This window comes from Bombus bifarius, unplaced genomic scaffold, assembly GCF_011952205.1.
Source record: "Bombus bifarius isolate JDL3187 unplaced genomic scaffold, Bbif_JDL3187 scf7180000009145, whole genome shotgun sequence".
NCBI lineage: Eukaryota > Metazoa > Arthropoda > Insecta > Hymenoptera > Apidae > Bombus > Bombus bifarius.
The window spans coordinates 1,909,219-1,929,666 of NW_022884930.1; the positions used below are offsets into that span (position 1 = coordinate 1,909,219).

General features: G+C 31.1%; 4 protein-coding genes across 9 annotated transcripts; 2 read left to right on the forward strand and 2 right to left on the reverse strand.

Annotated features, from left to right (window-relative positions):
- The first annotated feature begins 81 nt into the window (after window positions 1-81).
- On the forward strand, window positions 82-6,570 carry LOC117214062 (transcription elongation factor SPT6). Of its 2 annotated transcripts, XM_033459899.1 has the most exons (10): window positions 82-298; window positions 430-514; window positions 655-851; window positions 935-1,051; window positions 1,149-1,166; window positions 1,268-4,725; window positions 4,831-5,347; window positions 5,428-5,668; window positions 5,735-6,185; window positions 6,289-6,570. In XM_033459899.1, the coding sequence occupies exons 1-10, from the start codon at window positions 260-262 to the stop codon at window positions 6,485-6,487; spliced, it is 5,322 nt and encodes a 1,773-aa protein (XP_033315790.1). In that variant the 5' UTR covers window positions 82-259; the 3' UTR covers window positions 6,488-6,570. The 2 variants fall into 2 exon arrangements, with proteins under 2 accessions (XP_033315790.1, XP_033315791.1); XM_033459900.1 differs by lacking the exon at window positions 1,149-1,166 and having other exon boundaries at window positions 83-298.
- Window positions 6,571-7,194: 624 nt separating this feature from the next.
- Window positions 7,195-12,872, reverse strand: LOC117213964. Of its 3 annotated transcripts, XM_033459715.1 has the most exons (13): window positions 12,607-12,872; window positions 11,800-11,932; window positions 11,094-11,731; window positions 10,902-11,014; window positions 8,908-10,822; window positions 8,710-8,840; window positions 8,533-8,622; window positions 8,342-8,428; window positions 8,087-8,253; window positions 7,839-8,009; window positions 7,693-7,767; window positions 7,505-7,611; window positions 7,195-7,430 (listed from the first exon to the last, which is right to left on the reverse strand). In XM_033459715.1, the coding sequence occupies exons 2-13, from the start codon at window positions 11,815-11,817 to the stop codon at window positions 7,319-7,321; spliced, it is 3,624 nt and encodes a 1,207-aa protein (XP_033315606.1). In that variant the 5' UTR covers window positions 11,818-11,932; window positions 12,607-12,872; the 3' UTR covers window positions 7,195-7,318. The 3 variants fall into 3 exon arrangements, 2 of the variants coding, with proteins under 2 accessions (XP_033315606.1, XP_033315607.1); XM_033459716.1 differs by lacking the exon at window positions 12,607-12,872 and having other exon boundaries at window positions 7,500-7,611; window positions 11,800-12,300; XR_004488754.1 differs by lacking the exons at window positions 7,195-7,430; window positions 12,607-12,872 and having other exon boundaries at window positions 7,558-7,611; window positions 7,693-7,770; window positions 11,800-12,301.
- Window positions 12,873-13,286: 414 nt separating this feature from the next.
- On the reverse strand, window positions 13,287-16,019 carry LOC117214076. The gene is made up of 7 exons (XM_033459929.1): window positions 15,885-16,019; window positions 15,291-15,502; window positions 15,022-15,223; window positions 14,835-14,932; window positions 14,602-14,738; window positions 14,198-14,533; window positions 13,287-14,120 (listed from the first exon to the last, which is right to left on the reverse strand). Exons 2-7 carry the CDS (start codon window positions 15,336-15,338, stop codon window positions 13,775-13,777), a joined length of 1,167 nt encoding a protein of 388 aa, XP_033315820.1. The 5' UTR covers window positions 15,339-15,502; window positions 15,885-16,019; the 3' UTR covers window positions 13,287-13,774.
- Window positions 16,020-16,273: 254 nt separating this feature from the next.
- LOC117214075 lies at window positions 16,274-20,402 on the forward strand. Of its 3 annotated transcripts, none has more exons than XM_033459926.1 (10): window positions 16,274-16,357; window positions 17,295-17,588; window positions 17,698-18,474; window positions 18,550-18,790; window positions 18,874-19,091; window positions 19,158-19,412; window positions 19,519-19,667; window positions 19,742-19,865; window positions 19,938-20,113; window positions 20,175-20,402. In XM_033459926.1, exons 1-10 carry the CDS (start codon window positions 16,355-16,357, stop codon window positions 20,278-20,280), a joined length of 2,343 nt encoding a protein of 780 aa, XP_033315817.1. In that variant the 5' UTR covers window positions 16,274-16,354; the 3' UTR covers window positions 20,281-20,402. The 3 variants fall into 3 exon arrangements, with proteins under 3 accessions (XP_033315817.1, XP_033315818.1, XP_033315816.1); XM_033459927.1 differs by lacking the exon at window positions 16,274-16,357 and adding an exon at window positions 16,711-16,842; XM_033459925.1 differs by lacking the exon at window positions 16,274-16,357 and adding an exon at window positions 17,068-17,166.
- The last annotated feature ends 46 nt before the right edge of the window (window positions 20,403-20,448 follow it).

Genomic DNA, 20,448 nt, shown 5'->3' on the forward strand with positions numbered 1-20,448 from the left:
GGAACTAAATAGGTTCTTATATATAATAACATAGAACAACTTCAGCACTTAGCCGCGTGGGTGCAGCACCTGTACTGCAGAACAAGTAGAACAGTGGGTGTGAGCATTCTCATTTCCTCACTGTTCTTGCACCTAGTTGGGTCTAATGTTCAACATTCAGTTCTTGTTCTTGTCTCATCTGTAAACGTTCTGTTGTTCCACGTCGGTGAAGACGAACAAAGACTCCCGTCAATTGAGACGCCAAACTTTGTTTCACAAAATGGCTGATTTTTTACATTCAGAAGCAGAAGAAAGCGAGGTATTTATATCGTTGAGTTTATTATCATTATTTATATAATGCTGTTATAATGATATCATATGTATATCTATATGTATATTCTTTAATCGTTTGAAACTTCTGTCACTAATCGATTTTTTATTAAAATTTAGGAGGAGAAGGAATTAGACGATAATGAGAAAAAGAAACTGAAGAAAATAAAAGCTATGGAAGAAAGTGATGAAGAAGAAGAGGAAGGTGAGGATAGAATAATACATTCCAAGGTTCATACATCATAATTTTTTTTTAAATTTTTATGCATCTAAATACAGTAATATTTCATTTATTTTATTCTATAATTAGTGAATGACCATAATATGCTTATCATTTATTTACAGATGATGAGGATCGTTTACGGGAGGAACTTAAGGATCTCATTGACGACAACCCTATAGAAGAAAGTGAGGGAGATGATAGTGATGCTTCTGGAGTATCTCAAAAACGTAAAAAAAGTGATGATGAGGACTTTGACGATCGTTTAGAAGATGAAGATTATGACTTGATAGAAGAAAATTTGGGAGTCAAAGTTGAAAGAGTAAGTGCAAATTGATGCATTTATTTAAAGTATGTAAACTTATATATGAAGTACAAATGAAGTGATATACTTCTTTACTTTAGAAACGTTTTAAACGCCTCCGAAGGATACAAGATGAGGAATCAGAGGAGGAACAGGAAAAGGAGGCAGACGATGATAGAGATGCTATTGCAAACGAACTTTTCGAAGGTTCTGGCGATGTAAGTTATATTACTATTAAAATATCCTAGTCCAAAATTTGTACTTCTTTCTATTACATACCCAATATTTTTGCGCTTATTTCTATCTTTACATCAGGAAAGGGAGATTGCTATGGTATGTAAAAATGGACATAAAAATACCTTTGAAGAAAAATTGTTTCATTTATTCTGTATCTATTCTTTTTCGTTTCATTCCCCATTTTTATTATGTGTTAGGAAGATGAAAGGCGGAGCGAACGTAGTCACAGACCTGAAGTCGACACATTTGACGAGGAAGGAAGTGAAGGAGAATACACAGACGCTGATGATTTTATTGTTGACGATGATGGTAGACCAATTGCCGAGAAACGCAAAAAGAAAAAGCCAATTTTTTCTGATGCAGCTTTGCAAGAAGCACAAGACATTTTTGGTGTTGATTTTGATTATGATGAATTTGGTAAATACGGCGAAGAGGACTATGAGGAGGAAGAAGAGGAAGAAGAGGAAGAAGAAGAAGATGAATACATGGACGATGAAGACGCCGAGAGGCCGCGAAGGCCGAAAAAACAGTTGAAAAAGAAAACTACGAGAAAAAGTATTTTCGAAATTTACGAACCAAGCGAACTTAAACGCGGTCATTTTACCGATATGGATAATGAAATACGGAACACAGATATACCGGAGAGAATGCAACTTCGTACTGTTCCTGTTACACCAGTTGCAGAGGGTTCTGATGAACTAGACTTAGAGGCAGAGTGGATCTATAAACAGGCGTTCTGTCGACCAACTATTTCAATTCAAGATGCACACCTAAACGCTGAGGCTAAAGAAAGAGCTCGGAAAGGGCCTCAAACGATCGGTAAAATTAAAAAAGCTTTAGACTTTATGCGAAATCAACAATTCGAAGTACCTTTCATATCGTTTTATAGAAAGGAATATGTCCTACCGGAACTAAACATTAACGATCTCTGGAAAGTGTACAAATTTGATGCCAAGTGGTGTCAACTTCGTCAGAGAAAAGAAAATTTATTAAAATTATTTGATAAAATGCGAAATTATCAGTTAGATGAAATTATGAAAAATCCTGATGCTCCATTACCAGATAACGTACGATTGATTAAGGATGACGACATAGAACGATTGAAAAATGTGCAAACCAGCGAGGAACAAAATGACGTTTATCACCACTTCATGTTATATTATAGTCATGAGATACCAGCAATGCAGGAAGCTGCTCGTCAGAAGGAGAAAGAAGCACGGAAAGAAGCAAAGATTCAAAAACGAAAACAACAAATTGCGGATGCCGAGGAAAACGGAGAAGATCCTCTGCCGGAAGAGGAGGCGGACGTAGAGGAAGAAGAGGAAACAGATGAAACATTAAAACAGGCTGTTCGGACTGGTCCATATTCTATTTGCAGGCGGGCCGGCCTCGATAACCTCGCAAAAAAGTTCGGTCTCACTCCCGAACATTTTGCCGAAAATTTACGAGACAATTATCAGCGACACGAAGTAGATCAGGAGCCAACGGAACCTTTAACCATTGCTAATGAATACTGTAGTCAAATACTTAGTAGTTCGGAAGAAGTACTAAAAGCTGCTCAATTAATGGTAGCTATTCAATTAGCACGTGAACCTTTGGTAAGGAGGTGTGTCCGAGAAATGTACATGGAAAGAGCAAAGATATCTGTAAAACCTACAAAAAAAGGAATCAAAGAGATCGACGAAAACCATCCAGTTTATGGGATGAAGTATTTGAAGGATAAGCCAGTGCGAGATCTGGTTGGAGATCAGTTCCTAAATTTGGTTATAGCCGAAGAAGATAAATTAATTACGATAACATTGAGTGATAGTATCGAAGGGAATACTAGTAACAACTACGTTGACGAAATGAAACAACTTTACTACCGAGACGAGTTTAGTAAAAATGTCCAGGATTGGAACGCATTGAGAGTTGGGAGTGTTGAAATGGCACTTACACGTATTGTTTTACCGAGTCTAAAGAAAGAGCTAAAAGCAAATCTTATTGCAGAAGCTAAAGAATGCGTAATGAGAGCATGTGGTCGTAAAATGTACAATTGGATTAAAGTTGCTCCTTATACCTGTGAATTTCCAGAGGAAGAAGATGAGGAATGGGATACTAGTAAAGGACTTCGGGTAATGGGTTTAGCTTATGTCCCAGAATACTCTCAAGCCGCATTCACTTGTCTAATCGCACCGGATGGGGAATGTACAGATTATTTGAGATTGCCACACATAATGAAACGAAAGAATAGTTACCGAGAGGACGAGAAAGCCATGAAAGAAGCCGACTTGTTAGCAATTCGAAATTTTATAGCAACAAAAAAGCCGCATGTTGTAGTTATAGGTGGTGAATCAAGAGAGGCAATGATGATCGCGGCTGATATTAAAGAATGTATCGCGAACCTAGTAGAAGAAGAACAATTCCCAAACATTAAGATAGAAATTTGTGACAATGAATTGGCTAAAATTTACTCGAACAGTAATAAAGGTATATCCGAATTTCGGGATTATCCGGAATTATTGCGACAGGCTATCTCATTGGGCAGAAGAATGCAAGATCCCTTGGTGGAATTTTCTCAATTATGCACCGCTGACGAAGAAATTTTATGTTTAAAGTATCACAACTTGCAAGATCAATTGCCGAAAGACGAACTTTTGGATAATTTATATTTAGAATTCGTGAATCGTGTAAACGAAGTTGGTGTTGATGTGAATAAGGCGGTACAACAAGCTTATTGCGGGAATTTAGTTCAATTTGTGTGTGGTTTGGGGCCGAGAAAAGGACAGGCATTGATCAAAATGTTGAAACAAACCAATCAAAGGTTGGAAAATAGAACTCAGCTTGTAACTTCTTGTCACATGGGACCTAAGGTTTTTATTAACTGTGCGGGTTTTATCAAGATAGATACAAACAGTTTAGGAGACAGCACCGAAGCATATGTCGAAGTCCTTGATGGGTCTCGAGTACATCCCGAAACGTATGAATGGGCGAGAAAAATGGCAGTCGACGCTTTAGAATACGACGACGAAGATGCTAATCCAGCCGGAGCACTGGAAGAGATTCTCGAATCTCCTGAGAGACTGAAAGATCTTGATTTGGACGCGTTCGCGGAAGAACTTGAAAGACAAGGTTTTGGCAATAAATGTGTCACTTTATATGATATCAGAGCAGAATTAAATTGCAGATATAAAGATTTACGTGTACCATATCAGTCACTGAGCGCAGAAAGGTTGTTCGATATTCTAACGAAGGAAACCCCGGAAACATTTTACGTAGGGAAATTAGTCTTGGCCACAGTAATAGGGATAAGCCACAGAAAACCGCAAGGTGATCAATTGGATCAAGCCAATCCTGTAAGAAACGACGAAACTGGATTGTGGCAATGTCCATTCTGTTTGAAAAATGATTTTCCGGAATTATCCGAAGTATGGAATCATTTTGACGCCGGAGCTTGCCCCGGCAAAGCTACTGGCGTGAGATTAAGATTAGATAATGGAATATCTGGTTATATTCATATAAAAAATTTATCTGACAGACACGTTGCGAATCCTGAAGAGAGAGTAAACATAGGACAAATAATACATTGTCGGATAATAAAGATTGAAGTGGAGCGATTCAGCGTCGAATGTACAAGTAAAAGTAGCGACCTCGCGGATAAAAATCACGAATGGAGGTACGTAAATGTGTCCGTATGCGCGAACGCACGTGCGTGCGTGTATATGTGCGTGCGTTTGTTTTAAAATGTTATTTTCTCTAATTATTTTAATCTTATTTTTAGACCACAAAGAGATCCGTTTTATGACACAGAAGCAGAACAAAGAGATGCGAAAGTCGAAGAGGATGCCAAGAAAGCGAAGCAACGGCAGACATATGTGAAACGCGTAATCGTGCATCCTTCTTTTCACAACATCAGTTTTGCAGAAGCTGAAAAGTTAATGCAGACTATGAAGCAAGGGGAAGCAATAGTTAGACCGAGCAGTAAAGGTGCTGATCATTTAACTGTCACATGGAAAGTTACTGATGAGATTTATCAGCATATCGATGTTAGAGAGGAGGGAAAAGAAAATGCCTTTTCTCTCGGTCAAAGCTTGTGGATTGGAAACGAAGAATTCGAGGATTTGGATGAAATTATTGCGAGACATGTTAATCCTATGGCTGCATATGCTTCGGAATTATTGGACTTTAAATATTATAAACCAGCTGTAGAAGGCATTAAGGATAAAGCGGAAGAGATATTAAAAGAACAAAAGAAGGAAAATCCTGGAGGAATTCCGTATATAATATCTGCTGCAAAGGTTAATAAGATTCGTTTTCAAATATGTTCGGACGTGCAATAAGATTCGAACATTTCGTGTACGTTTTTGCATTGTTTCAGAACTATCCTGGAAAGTTTTTGCTATCTTATCTTCCGCGAACTCGATGTCGTCACGAATATGTAACAGTATCACCAGAAGGATTTAGATTCAGAGGGCAAATGTTTGGTAGAGTGAGCGACTTGTTCCGATGGTTCAAAGAACACTTTCGTGATCCGGTACCTGGACAATCTACTCCTAGTACTCCACGTGGAGCAATGACATCTAGAACACCTTATCATACAACGCCAGGAGCAGTGAGTGGTACGTATTTCAACTTTCATCAATTTTTCAAAATTGTTTGACATCAACATTATTGTAATATTATAGGAATGAATCAAGAAGCCATACAAAGAGTGGCGCAAAATCTTCCGCATCATATGTTACATTCTTTATCGCAAGTGGCGAATCAGACTCCTCATCATTATCCACCACACACACCAGGAACTGCGAATGCCGCTGGTTATGGTGGAGTTCATACTTATCCTAATACTCCATACACACCTTCGGGACAAACACCTTTTATGACACCATATCAAACGCCACATCATACTCCACATCATCATGGTCAACCAACTCCAAGATATGGGCAACAAACACCTAATCATCAGCAAGGTCCTTTCATTCATCCACCTCCACCTTCAGGGATAACTTCTACAGGACATCACAGATCAACACCATCGCATAGACCTACGCCTCCAATGTCAACACCAGGCGATCCTATGGATTGGAAAAAAGCAGCGGAAGCATGGGCACGATTAAAAAGTGGACCACGTGTGTCGTAAGTATTTGTCTCTTCTTTTTGCATTTCTTTTAACTTATATAATTTTTTTATGCGTTTCTTTCTTTTATTTAAATTCTTTCCCTCCCCGCCTTTTTTTTAGTACCTCTACTCCAAGATATGAAGAATCTAGGAGAACTCCACGAAATTACGAAGAATCGGTTGGAAGAACAACGCCGCGAAATAGAACTTCGAATCGGACACCTTCTTATAAATCTCCTCGAGGTACACCACACACTAATTCAAGTCCTCGAAGTATGTCTCTTAGTGGAGATGGTACTCCTTTATATGATGAAAGTTAACAGGTTCGCTTATACATAATATATCATACTTTCCGATTATATCATATCATGTGATATAAAAAGAAAGATCTTGATAGAAGTTGTAAAAGAATCACGACCTATATCTCATTCAAAATGCTCTTAACGTTGAGCATTAAAAGTACTGTATAAAACCATTTACCGAGCCCAGTTATTAACTTTAACAGCATTTTCTTTTACGTTCATATATTTAAATAAACAATAAAACATATATATATGTATCGCATATGTGTGTACGTGTGCGTGCATACACACGATACATATAATATATGTATATATATATTATATATGTATATATATGTTATATTATTAAACTACATACTCGATTGTCTTTAAAAAATATATATATTTATTTATACATATATATACATATATATATATATATATTGAGTGCAATGTAAAAAGTAAAACCTTGAATTTTTTCTTATATTTTTATTTAGCATATATTAATTCATATAAAAGTTATATATTTTTATTTGAATTTTAATTTTATTGATGCTGGATTATTGTACAGTTCTTATGTTTTTAACTTAGAAATGCAGCATGTTTCTTACATACTTTATACAATTGTTAAATTACACCATTAAACAATAAACTCAATTTTATCTTGTAAGTTTACTTAATTTTTCTAGTAAGTGGTAGTACATATAATATCCTCTTTCAATTGAAACAAAAATAAACAACATATATCAGCAAACGAACAATAGTCATATATCTGTTTTTTTATTTAAAAATGTAACAAAACACTTACACTATATTAGTCATAACTGTAAAACGTGCGTATAAATAAAATTTTTTCAACGTCGTATTGCTTTATACATGAGAGACTTGATCATCTGATAATATGTCGTTTTTACCTGCAACATCTTGATAATACGTATATGCTACATCACGATATTTTCCAGCTGATGGCTGATTTCCAAGACTGAATAAATATACGGTATCAATACTATTGAATGTAAGATCACAAAATTGATATTATAACTGTAAATACCTTACATTTGTTTAGGAAGAGTGCTAAGTGACGTATTCGGTTCGATATCTTTTCTCGCGTTTGATCTTGTTTTTGTCGGTTTCGTTGTAACAAGATTTATGCGAGATTCATGCTACGAAAATAATGTAATTACATACTTGGTAATTTTATAAAATGTATTGATAAATATAAATGTCATTGAAGAATCACTTACCAAATTTTCAACATTTATGGATTCTACATCGTCTTTACTTATTATATTTCCGGAATTAAATGTCATTTTCTGATTCTACTAAAGTAAAGAAAAGGATTAGAAACCTATAGAAAGAGAAAGACAAAGAATTAAATAAGTGATATTACCTCATATGCGGGAATATTTTTATCATCACTGGAAACGCTTGATTCTGATACTTCTTGCAAAGTTTTTCTCTTACTTCTTGTTACAATCCTTGTGGGTCTGTTGTGTCCGACTAATTTTGTATCATTTTTAGTAGGTTTAACCAATTTCTCTGGTGAAATTGTAGGTACATTCTACGATAATAAATTTAGCACTTTCTTGTAAAGCTCAGCACATTATAACGATTACATTAATTAATTATAGTTGTTACCTGTGCCAATATGTTTAATTGTTTGTTTTTGCTGCTATCACTTCTGTTTTTCCTCTTTTTTATGTCGTTGCTTTTAGCAGAAGACTTATGAGGAGAAACTATTAGAGAGTTTTGAGAAGTACCAGGATTATATACTGGATTGTTGTCTTTTAGAACAATGCGCTCTCCTGAAAATGGTAAAGGCTCAAAAATAATCATGTCATGTATGATATGTATCATTTTATAGATAAGAAAAAATAAATCTTTATTTCTTACCTCTCCAATAACTTAATGGAGGTATTATTCTTCTACCTTTTGAACTCACACCAACATTTATAATGTGTACCGAATCGGTAATATCAGCTTAAACACAAATAATTTCTCTATTTAGAATTTGAAATAGATACATACTTCCAATATCATTGATTACTTATTGTTATTATTATTATTATTTATCACGAGCTTACCATTTTCTAATGATTTCCATATTTCACAAAACTGTTCTATATTGGTGGGGCAACCATAACGACACTGGTTCACCAACTCTTTAGGTACAACTACATGAAATAGAATAATATCGTTAATATATAAAATATAATTATAAATATTTTAATGTTATTAAATATTATATTTCAAGTTCTAACCATGTTTCGTATCATTTAAGTCACCAATTAATTGATAAAATTCATGATGAATTGTCTCGACCAATTTTTGTGATACTCGGCGAAATATTATATCCGTTTTAAACTTCCTATGTACGATGTGGCCAACTTCGCTACATAAATATAATGATATGTTTTATACCAAATTAATAATGTGCATTATACAATTTAATTACTTACTTTAATAATTTTCCCTCAAAAATTAAATGTAATCCTGATTTGGATAAAATGTTCGGTGTCCAAGCAGATAATAATTTCGGTTTACAATTATTCATAAATTTATTATCTCTAGAAACTTTTAAATTATCCTGTAATGACTTTTTCAAAATAATAGGATCGACATTACTCGATTGAATGTTACTGCATTCTTCAGAATATTGCGTACTATCAGATAATAAATTTGAGTTCGTTATTGAAATAGCATTAGATTTCATAGGAGACCTTTTCGTTGTCAAATTTCTATTTTTAACTTTTTCATTTAAATCTTTAATGGCCTTATTTTCGTCCTTAATTACATTTACCTTTGGATCTTGTAAGAAACGTAATTGTGTATTTCTAATTTCTATATCAATAGGAACTGAGCTAATTACAACAGGCTTCGTCATTTCAGTCATGGTATTTTTTGGATGTAATAATAATTCTTCATATTGTTGACAGGATGAATGATTTTGATATTGATCGTTCTTATGTCTGCTTTCCTGTAAGTAAGAATTCGTTTGCGTCATTGTATTATTGCATTTTTTAGCCATAGTAAACTCAGGATCTGTCTGTTCAGGATCAGGATTGTCTGTTGTATTTTTATTAGAATATTGCAAATAGTTGATGGGTTTATTAATAACTGTTGAATTCTGTTGTACAGAATGTTTCTGGATTTCCTGTGTATCTTCGATTTTCGTAAAATCATTTGGTTTTCCCCATTGTTCTCTTCCCATGATATCAGATTTCACATATTTATCTACATCATTTTGAATATTTGAGCTTATATATCTCTTTACTTTTAAATGAGCCCTCTCGTCTTCTATAATACTGATACTAGAATCATTAAAATTTGTAACATTTTCTTTTTCAGACCTTATTGTTTTTATATAGCTTCCATTATTGTTATCTGACATAATTGATGGTGCGTTTGAAATATGTTGTTTTTCTATGGCATCATGTTTTTGATACATTGTTTTTTTTCGTATTCTACGTTTACAAGGCTTCAGTAATATGTCTTTCTGTCGTATTATTCGATTTATCGGTATCCTTGGAACCCCTACATAAATTTCATTTTCACTATCGGAAGTACTGATATCATTATTTTTACTCATTTCCGCAAAAGTTCTCTTTCTTCGTAATGAATTGTTATGATTTGCAACTGTACTATTTACAGAACGTTGCAGTGAAATTGATTCAGATTCTACCCAATTTTGAGACTTATCATTTATCCCATTATATCGTTCTTCCACTACATGTTTATCTCCTTTCAATTTTGAATTTTCAATATTAGATCCATTATATTTAACTGTCCCGTATGATACAACATAATTTAAGCAATCAAATATTTCAATAATTTTACCCACACACTCTTCATCACAATTTTTATCTGTTAAGTTGTTTACAATAACGTTCAATTTATCCTTCAAACTGTTCACTGTAGTTTTAGTGCAATTCAAATTTATATTTTCTTTATCATTACCATATTGATTTTTTAAAGATTGAATGCTGACTTCTCTGTAAGGCGAGTTCTTAATTGTATCAGATAAACATGTTTGTGTGAATGAATCACTTTTTTGACAGCTACGTGAATTGAGATTTTGTTTTTCCTTTGTTTGCAAAATATTATATGTACAGTCAAGATTAACTGATGCTTCAGATGCATAGAATTCTTCAAAAGGCATCAAATTTGATCTTTTATTCTTAGGGCTTTTTGAATTGAAAAATGTGATATCTGTTATTTCACTTCTTAAATCATCATCACTATCTGTAATGGGAGTAGGCCAACGAAAAGTTGCACTACATCCTTGCTGTACAAATGTTCTCCAAATTTGATAAACATTTTCCCAATCATCAGGAAATCCACTATAAAATTTACCTCGAACATAATCTGGTAATTCTAAATATAAAGAAATAATATACAATATATACAAAACATAAACATGTGCACACATACATAAATACTATAAGATATTTACCATACTCATCATCAACAATATTTCCTTGCAAGTGATACAAATGTTTAAAAACGGATACTATCTTAGTACTTGTTAATCTTCTTACAATAGGCTTACTCTGAGCAACCTTCCCACTAACATAATAAAATCGATAGTAAATAAATATTAAAAAGCAAATAAATTAAAACTCTCAGTATATATTGCATATCTTACCACTCAATTTTTCCTTTAATAACCAACTCATTTTGTTCATTTAACATAACTTTCCATTTTGTAAACATTCTAACATTTTTATTTTCAAAATTATCACAACTAATTTGTGAGGGAATAAAGCTGTCAATATAGTTTCCATCGTTACTAGAAAATCTGTGATTTCCTTTTTTCTTAGGTGATTCAATGTCAATATCAGAAGAATTACTTCTAATTCGTGGTAAAGATTTTGCATTAGGAGATGTTAAGCTGTTTAATTTCTTTTTGATACAAAAATGATTATTAAAGTTGGGTGGTGGCATCATAAGACGATCTTTTAAACAGTCATTTTCTTCTCGAAACTTCTTAACGCTAGATGTAGCAATCATTTTGTGATTACTATTAATGCCTTTCTTTTTCAACAGTATATTCCTCAAATTATTGCTTGAAGAAACAACTTCACTATCAATTTTGGAAACTTGTAAAGATGGAATATTAGTAGTAGAGTCAAATGGATCTGCATTAATGCTTGAAATACTAGGGGATGTAAGTAATGGCCATGATACATCTTCAGTTCTGTTTTCCTGTCTAAGTGAAGCTAATTTTAAAGTTCGTTCTAATTTTTTGTATCTTTCTTCCATTTGAAAATCGGCAAAGTTTACCTATAGCAATATAAATTTTAAATTTATAAAAAATGTAATTTTCATTACAATATTTAGAATATACTTACCTCAGTCATGTGTGTCATTTAAAAATTTCAATTAGTTATTCACATATACATATGTATATATTTAAAGTTTATTGTTTTTAATTAATTCTTCTTCTGTTCTTTAAAATTTTGTTATCTTACACTTTCATACCATCTGAGATACACAAACACAATGTAGTTATAATATAGTTCCTATATATTTATTAAGTATTTAAGGATTTCAATTGATGTTCATCTCAGATGTCTTAACATTGTAATCAACTAATAAATATCGAGAGATACAAATTAAAATGATACACCTACTGTTTAAATTCTAAGACATCAAATCTACGTATATTTAATTTTTTATTTTATTTTATTTTATTATTATTATTTTTCTTTTTTTTTTTTTTTGGTTATATCTAAACCAACCAACATTCGCGCGTAATTTCAAGATTTTCTACCAATTCAAATATAATGCACAACTCACAACGCACAACACAACCGTTTTCATTTCTCAGTGGTTCTCAAATAGATTTATGATACATATAAATACAATTACAGTTATATAACTATGGTACGATCAGAGATGAGTTCTTCCAGAGACGACCATTTCTGCTACGACCAACGTTTAATTCATTTTCATCTTTATACGTTATATAGTATGAAAAATAAAAAAATCTTTTAATATTTTGTATTATATTTGTTTCAATAGTCAAGATACTATTAACGAGAATAACTAAATACATTTTTTTTTAAATGTATCATTTCAATTGATATAGAAAGGTTCAAAATTTAATAATAATTACGTTTGTAGAAATAAATCTTTATATAGATGTGTTATTATACCTCTTATTAGATTTTATTTTAAATTATACAGTCCTGCATAATTAAACAGTAACTATCGTCCATACAATTTACATCTCGATTATCTTGGTTAACTATCCAATATCAAGTCATAACCATAAAAATTGCCATACCTGGTAGATTCTAATACGAAGAGCTATTGCGCGGCAATTATAAGTACCGTTGTTTTAAAGAATAATTCTCTATTATGACAACAGCTAATAACTGATTAATTTTTACATTTTTAGTATATATATAGATATCTTTGTATCTTTTAAAATATTTCTTTTATATGTTTAATGATATTAATTATTCTTATTAAAATTTAATGAAAAATACAAAAAGAGGTTTCAGGTGAAGGAGAGAATAAATAAAACAAAAACTGACATTTAATTATTTTTTTACAATCTTACTAAATAAATAAACATTACAGGACAGTTTTCATGTTTACATCACTTACATTTTATTAAATGTTATGTCAAATTATTTAAAAAATATAACAAAAAATAATCACTGAATCATTCAATTATATGTTAAGTCTCAATTTTATATAAATAATACTAGAAAAGAAAATTATATATGTACACAATACTGAAATATCATACGTGTACATTAAGTGTAAGGTTTTATCATTCAAAGCTTGAGAACATAGCATTGCACAAATATCGATTGTAACATTTTCATTGTTATTTGTATTATTACTATTACTATTATTGTAACTATTATTATTATTCATTTTCATATTCTTTCTAATCATCATTGTGATCATATTTTCTGTCGGAGAGAAATATACTGTCACTTTTCTGATTAAAAATGGTACAGTCATATATTTTTCTATTTATTTTGTAACAGCAGAAATAATCATACAAGCTAATACTTTTGTATCCATTAAGCACGAATATTTTGTTTTTATATTAGTAGTCTATAATGAGTAAAATTTGACTAGATTTTTACATTAAAGATTGCGTAATTTTAATTTGATATTACGACTATCCTACTCCAAGCTGTATGCATATAACTAATACTATCTTATTAAAGCAGATATAAGAAAACGTAGATTGTTCTTTTATTAACAAATATACCGTTGTTAGAGTCTTTCGTAATTGTTCGTATATAGGTAAAGAATAGGAAGTCTGCTACATAACTAGTATATTAACAGACTACTTTTGTTTTATGATTTACCACCCGCAGAATTATCAGCTTCGCTAGATCCTTCTGCTGAATCTGGAAATTCTTTTTGATGACTTTTAGAACTCCTATCCTTGTAATCTCGTCGATGATGATGATGGTGATGATGGTGATGATTTTCACTATCTCTACGATCTTTTTGTGAAATGTTACCTCTATATTTTCGATTACTCTCATCGCGATAATAATTACGATGACCACGAGATCGATAACATAGAGATTCAAACATCATCGTATCTAATTTTATATTGCCATTTTGAAGTTGTGGTAACATAGTCGAATCCATCTCCGTCTGATGGTCTGATTTATTGTGTCGATTTCTTCCGTTCCTGCAATATGGTACTATAAATAAACTGTAAAATATATATATGTTGAAATAGTAATAAACATTTTAAGTCCTCATTACCTAAATGACTTGTGATGCCAGTAGCTCTGTAATGGTGGAAATATATGAGGAGTTTGTTCTTGTATAGTGCTTGTAGGTGAGCCGCGACTATGATGACTATTATTACTGTCACGGGATCGAGCTCCTTTATTACCATTCATATTTGGTGATGTTGCTTTCAATGTTGCAATTTGTTCTCTCTGTTCCTCATTTTGTTTGCGTAATCGTTTTATCGCTGCTTCTGTGCCTTCAAAGCATGCAATTAAATGTGCTCGAGGGGAATGAAGTCCTACTTGAATTCCTACATCTATCATTGACTTCTTATTTATCTTTTGTTCTTCTATTGAACTCAACTTTCTGCAATGAACAAAATTATTTTTATAATTTATAATTAAGTACTTCCGATAATTATTGCAACTACTAACTTTTTCTGCTCTTCAATAATTTCAGAAAAATACTGATTTTCTGTTCTAAGTACTTGTAAAGATATTTTGGTATCTTGTAAATCTTTCTCCAAAAGTTCCACTTGTAATGGTGTAACATTCACACATACTGGGCTACCCTGTAAAAGAGAATTTCTAATTAAAGTTCCTGATATCACACATGAGCATATACGCATATACATCTACATGAAACACGTCAAGACTGTAAAGCATACCTTTGGTTTCACAAACCCACTTCCATTATCTTCAGGAGAAGAAGGACTGCTAGGTACATAAGTAGATCCTTTTGAGAATACTAATTGAAACTGTAAATCTACACATAATTACGAAGTATTAGGGATTTATTTATCCATGGAGAAACAAACATATTATTGATAAAGAATGTTATGATTTACTGCTTACCTCTATTTTTTTGACGTAATGATTCTACTTCTTGGTGTAAAGCCACCAAAGTTGCTTGATGTTGTTCTTGTAAAAATTTCATATTTTGTTCCAGTTGAGCTATTCTATCAATATTTATAGTTTGATGTCTTATACTTTGATTCAATCCTTCATTCCTATCTGTTAATGTTACTATATCTCTCTCTGATGGTGATTTCTTTCCCTAAAAGTAATATGTGTATTATTTAGATGAATATTTATATTTTAAATAAAATATAACTGATACTTACTTGAGGAAACGGTACAGTTGATAATTTAACTAATACTGTAGATGCCATTTTGAAAAAATGTATGTTTACTTGATATATAAGGACATAAATATTAGCAAATTCAATGACATATAAAATTTTTTGCACACACACACAAACAGAAATCACAGAGATATAAATTACTTTCTTATTTAGAAAAAGCTTTTCTTAGATGTATATCATGTTTTGGAAATCTGAAAAGGTATTACACTATAATTTGAAACAATTCAAATAAAACATCATCTGATATAAAAAATAGAAGAAACATTGAAATATAAAATATTCATATAATGAAATACACTGTTTAAAATGTTTAAATGACTATTAATTTGAAAATTTAATATGTTTTAAAATGCAAATACAGCAATATCGTTTTGTTTCTTAACAGAAAAGTAACATATCGTTTTTCGTTACCATTAAGATCATTCCATAATATTAAATTGTTATTCGGCATATTTTATCATTGTAAAAATATAAGTATTACAAAATGATATGTGACAAGTACAGAAAATAAAAAGAAATAAAAATAAATTAAATCTGCAGAAAGAATGAAGAAATTGTCTTCTTATACATTACCAAATCAGATTTAAATTTCCAGACGTTTTGCGTAATAAAAGGCGAAAAATCGACAACATGCAAGTAATCGGGAGCCTGGTGAATTGTGATTCTGCGCCTGAATTTCCTGACGTCACGTCGAACTAACTAAGGATTGGTTAACGGTTTAGCAACAATTTTGCGGTCACTTACAATAAACTGTTAAGAGAAATTTAGTCGTTTCTAAGAAATAGTTGATTAAATATATTTAGATAAGGAGATTTGAAATTCTTGGGAGCACGTATAGCAATGTATTAATGATATCATAACAGAAGAATAATAAAGGTTGATCGTAATGCTGATTACTTGGATAATTTGAAAAGCAAGCGCGCAAAGGTATAGATCGTCAGGTAGACTATTCAGATACGCAGGACAAAACTCGTTCACAACCATGACACTTGTATTTTCTATATCCTTGCGCGCATGAGTATTGATCCAATGATACTTAACAAATGGTAGCACGCCTTAACCGCACCCAAGCTTTTATCAATACTATTTTAACTTATTTATTTATATTTGTATTCTGTAAATCTTCATGAGTTAAAAATTTGTCCAACTAAAAGAAAATTGCTTAGTTTTTAATACATAATCATATTAAGAATCATTTGTCAAAATATTTCTATTGTAAAGTTTCCTGTAGTTTTCTGCACTTAATTGATTGTAATTTCTAACGAAGCAAAAGAATTTTTGTATTGATATAATATTTTCCGATGTATTAAAGAAATTGAACATTGAGAAATTACAATCTAAATTGTGTTTTATTTTAAATATAAGTAAAAATTATTTATATCAACTAAAATAGACGTGTATTTATAAACGTGTGTTTTTAATTTTTAAACATCTATGCATACATACGTATATATGTACATAGATACATATAATATATAACATTCAATAGAGGCCTAATTTCGATGTAAAAGAATACTCTGAAGTATTTTTGGTATGTTGTCAAAAGATCGAGGTTAAGATGCTAATTTAACTCCTGTTCAAAAACCGAATAGAAGACAATTTTTTAACTTTCTTCTATATTACTATTCGAAACAAATAGGGTTACACCCATTTTCCTCGAGTTCACACATCCTTTGAGATAATTTTTGCCATACTGTCGCGTAAACAAAAAGATTTGATTGTCGCTTCTGCAAAATTTTAATTCATCCTAGAAAAAATGTCTTTTATGGTAGAAAATATACCAACCAATGAAATAAGCAATAAAGATAGAGAACATTTTCTTTCTTTAGAAGTAACTGAAGATTATAGCTTTAAGGTATTTGTATATGTAAACATATATATATGTATATATATACACATATATAAACATGCAAGCATATTTAAATATATATAATAATTAAAATGGCAAAAACCATTAATATAAAATAATATCTTTTGTTATAGTATATACCTGAAAGTCATTTTAAACACATAGTAAGAAATGTACAGAGACACAGACGCAAAGAGGATGAGGAACGTATATGGGCTTCATTCGTTAAAGAACAGGAGTTAAATAGTTTGAGGTTTGACAAAAAAGATGTTGACTATTCTATACAAAATATGAAAGACCTGTTGCAAGAAAATATGCAAAATGTAGATAGAGAACTTAAAAGACTTGAAGAAGATGCCCTCCCTGAACGAAGTAAAGGAATTCGAAATCCTAAATCTAATGTTAAAAATGAAGTGATTTATACAAAAGTAAGTGTTTTGAAGCTTTTATTTTGATCTATGTTATGTGTACCATAATGTGTTAATTCACTATATTGTTCTAACTTACGTCAAATTTTCATTAATTCATCTACGTTAGGTAAACAGCATCGGGGACAATTATTCAAAGGAGAAAACGTTAACAAAGAATAGGAGTACATGTAAAACTAATGTTTCAGTTCCAACTTCTCGGGGCAGTAATATTTATATGTATAGTGAATCTGAAGGACAGAAAACAGTTTTTAAATCTAAGGCTAAAAAGTCTTTGTCAGATTCTTCTATCACAGAGAAAAAATGTTATACAAACCAACTTCTTCGTGCAACCAACCATTTTGAGAATAATTCTGATACAGATTCAAGTAATAACAAAGATGATATTGTTTATATACAACCAGATCCATTTACCATACAGAAACTATTATCGATGCAAAAGAAAATTGCTGAACTACTAGATGAAATATCATTTAGATTATGCAGAATTCCTTTACCAGATGGTGATAGTGATTTGAAAAGAAGACAACAGCAAACACTAGAATTTTCCATAAGATTTTCAAGAAATTATTTGTACAATCTTAACAGACTTGTTACAAGCATTCAAAGACATATCAGAGCTATTTCTCCCAGACTAGGATTAAAACAATATAAGAATATTGTATTTCATCAAGATATGATAAAGCAAAAGCTGGTTGCTGCACATCAATTATTAATACAAGCTCTAACTGCTTATTATAAACATATTCCAAACTCTATTCTTGAGGGTCATTCTACAAAACTTCAAGATGTGTTACAGGTTGTCTACAATCTGATAAATATTTGTGATAAAGTTGAGATTTCTACTTACTATTTCTGTTCAGGAGATACTACAATTATACCGTTGGTAATGCTTAAATAGGAAATTTTATTATTAATATTTATAAATTATACAATTTATTAAAAATGTATTCTTCTGCAGGGGAAGAATCTTCAAAATAAATGTGATGCTATTTTATCTAAATTAAAGTTAAATTTAGAAAGTAGATATGGATCCACAAGTCACAAGAATGTACAACCTGTAATCACTACTGCACCAATATTTTTACCTAACAAAGGGCGTTGCAATCGCAAGAATCTATCTAATCGGTTAAGCATGTACAGCATGGATGTTAAAATGTCTAAGGGTAATCTAAAGAGAAGAAACGATATAAGAAGAAAAAGTATACGAAAATTATTTCAGGTTTTATATTACTTGGTACATATTATTCTAAATATGTTATAACTTTAAGTGTATATTTTGCAGGCTATACTTATCAGAAAGAAAATGAGAATAATACTAAGGAAATCGGAAATCTATACGCTCAGGATTATACGTTACCAGAACTACTATATCCTAGTCCTATAACGCGTACAACATCTTCCAGGGACGTTGTTCAGATTGATTCCACGAAAAATATAAATAATTCTAAAGAAGATGACATTCGAACTGTGATGGATGGATTAACGATAGATTCTGAAAATGTAAGACATATTAAAAATAAAATATCTTAAGGAGGATTTAACAAAACATTGGGTTTTATAAAATAGGATAGTAATATAGAAATTCGAACTAAGCGTAAACCTGAAACAAATAGTGGACAACAATCGGTTGCAATACGTAAAAGGACATCTACAGAAATGCGAGAGGCGAAAAATACGAAAAGCAAAGGAGTAAATATTGAAGCAAACAATTTTACTAACGAGGAGGATGATTTAATTAAAAAAGTAACTACAATTCCCAAGGAGCATTTGGTTGCACTAGCTCCTGTAATAAACGACTTAGTGGCTCTTGTATCAAAAAAGGTAACACTCATTGCAGTTTATTTTATATTATATATACATATATGCATATATATATAATGAAAATTAATATATTATTTAATATTCACTATTGTGAATTATATTATAGAAAAATGAATTGGAGATGCAACCTGTTTCGGAAACGTCTGTGGAAACATTAAGAGAATTTTTACAAAAATATCAGTCACCTAAAGATTGTGATACTAAAGCTTCTTTAACAAAAACCAGTTATGAACAATCACATTGTAATCTTAATGGGTAAATAGAATACAGTAATAAAAATACATCTTCATTAAGCACAATAAAATTGAATATTTTATGAATTGCGACAGCTTATCTGAAATTAAAAGACACAATGAAAATGTACAATTAATTTGTATATCTTCTATGGGCAAAGTTCCTAAAATGACACATTGTGATGCTTCGTGTCAAGTAGATTATGAAACAGCACTAAAAGTATGTGACATAATATACTCCATCTAATTAGAATAGATAGAAATTATATATGTTTTTTAACAAAATTTCTAGATTATTCATAACGGAAAGGTTACTGATTCAAACATCAAAAATGGAGTGCAGCTTGCTATTTCAGAAGAAACTGAATTACTATTTCTAACATACAGATGTGAATATAAAAAATTGTGTCAATCAAAGCCAATGTATTCTAGCAATACACAAAATAAACCATGGGATATCGTGGCATGGTGAGTATACTATCCTATATATTTCTTACAAATTTTAAATGATAAAAATATTTTTAAACAGGATATCTGATAAATTGATAGAGGAGTTAATAATTGAAATAACAGAAGAGTTACAAATGAATGATGTAATTAAAAAACTGTTTGAAATGGAATTTCAAGAATTATAACAGCGCAACGTTCGTTTATATGGGATTAATATAGGAAATCATATTTACAAACCAAATAATTTTTCAAATGTTTTTTATTCAAAAGTACAACTTTTTAAATAAATTATTACTTTGTATACTAACGTGTAATTTATTTATTCTTTTATGTTAAATCTATTTGTAAAAATA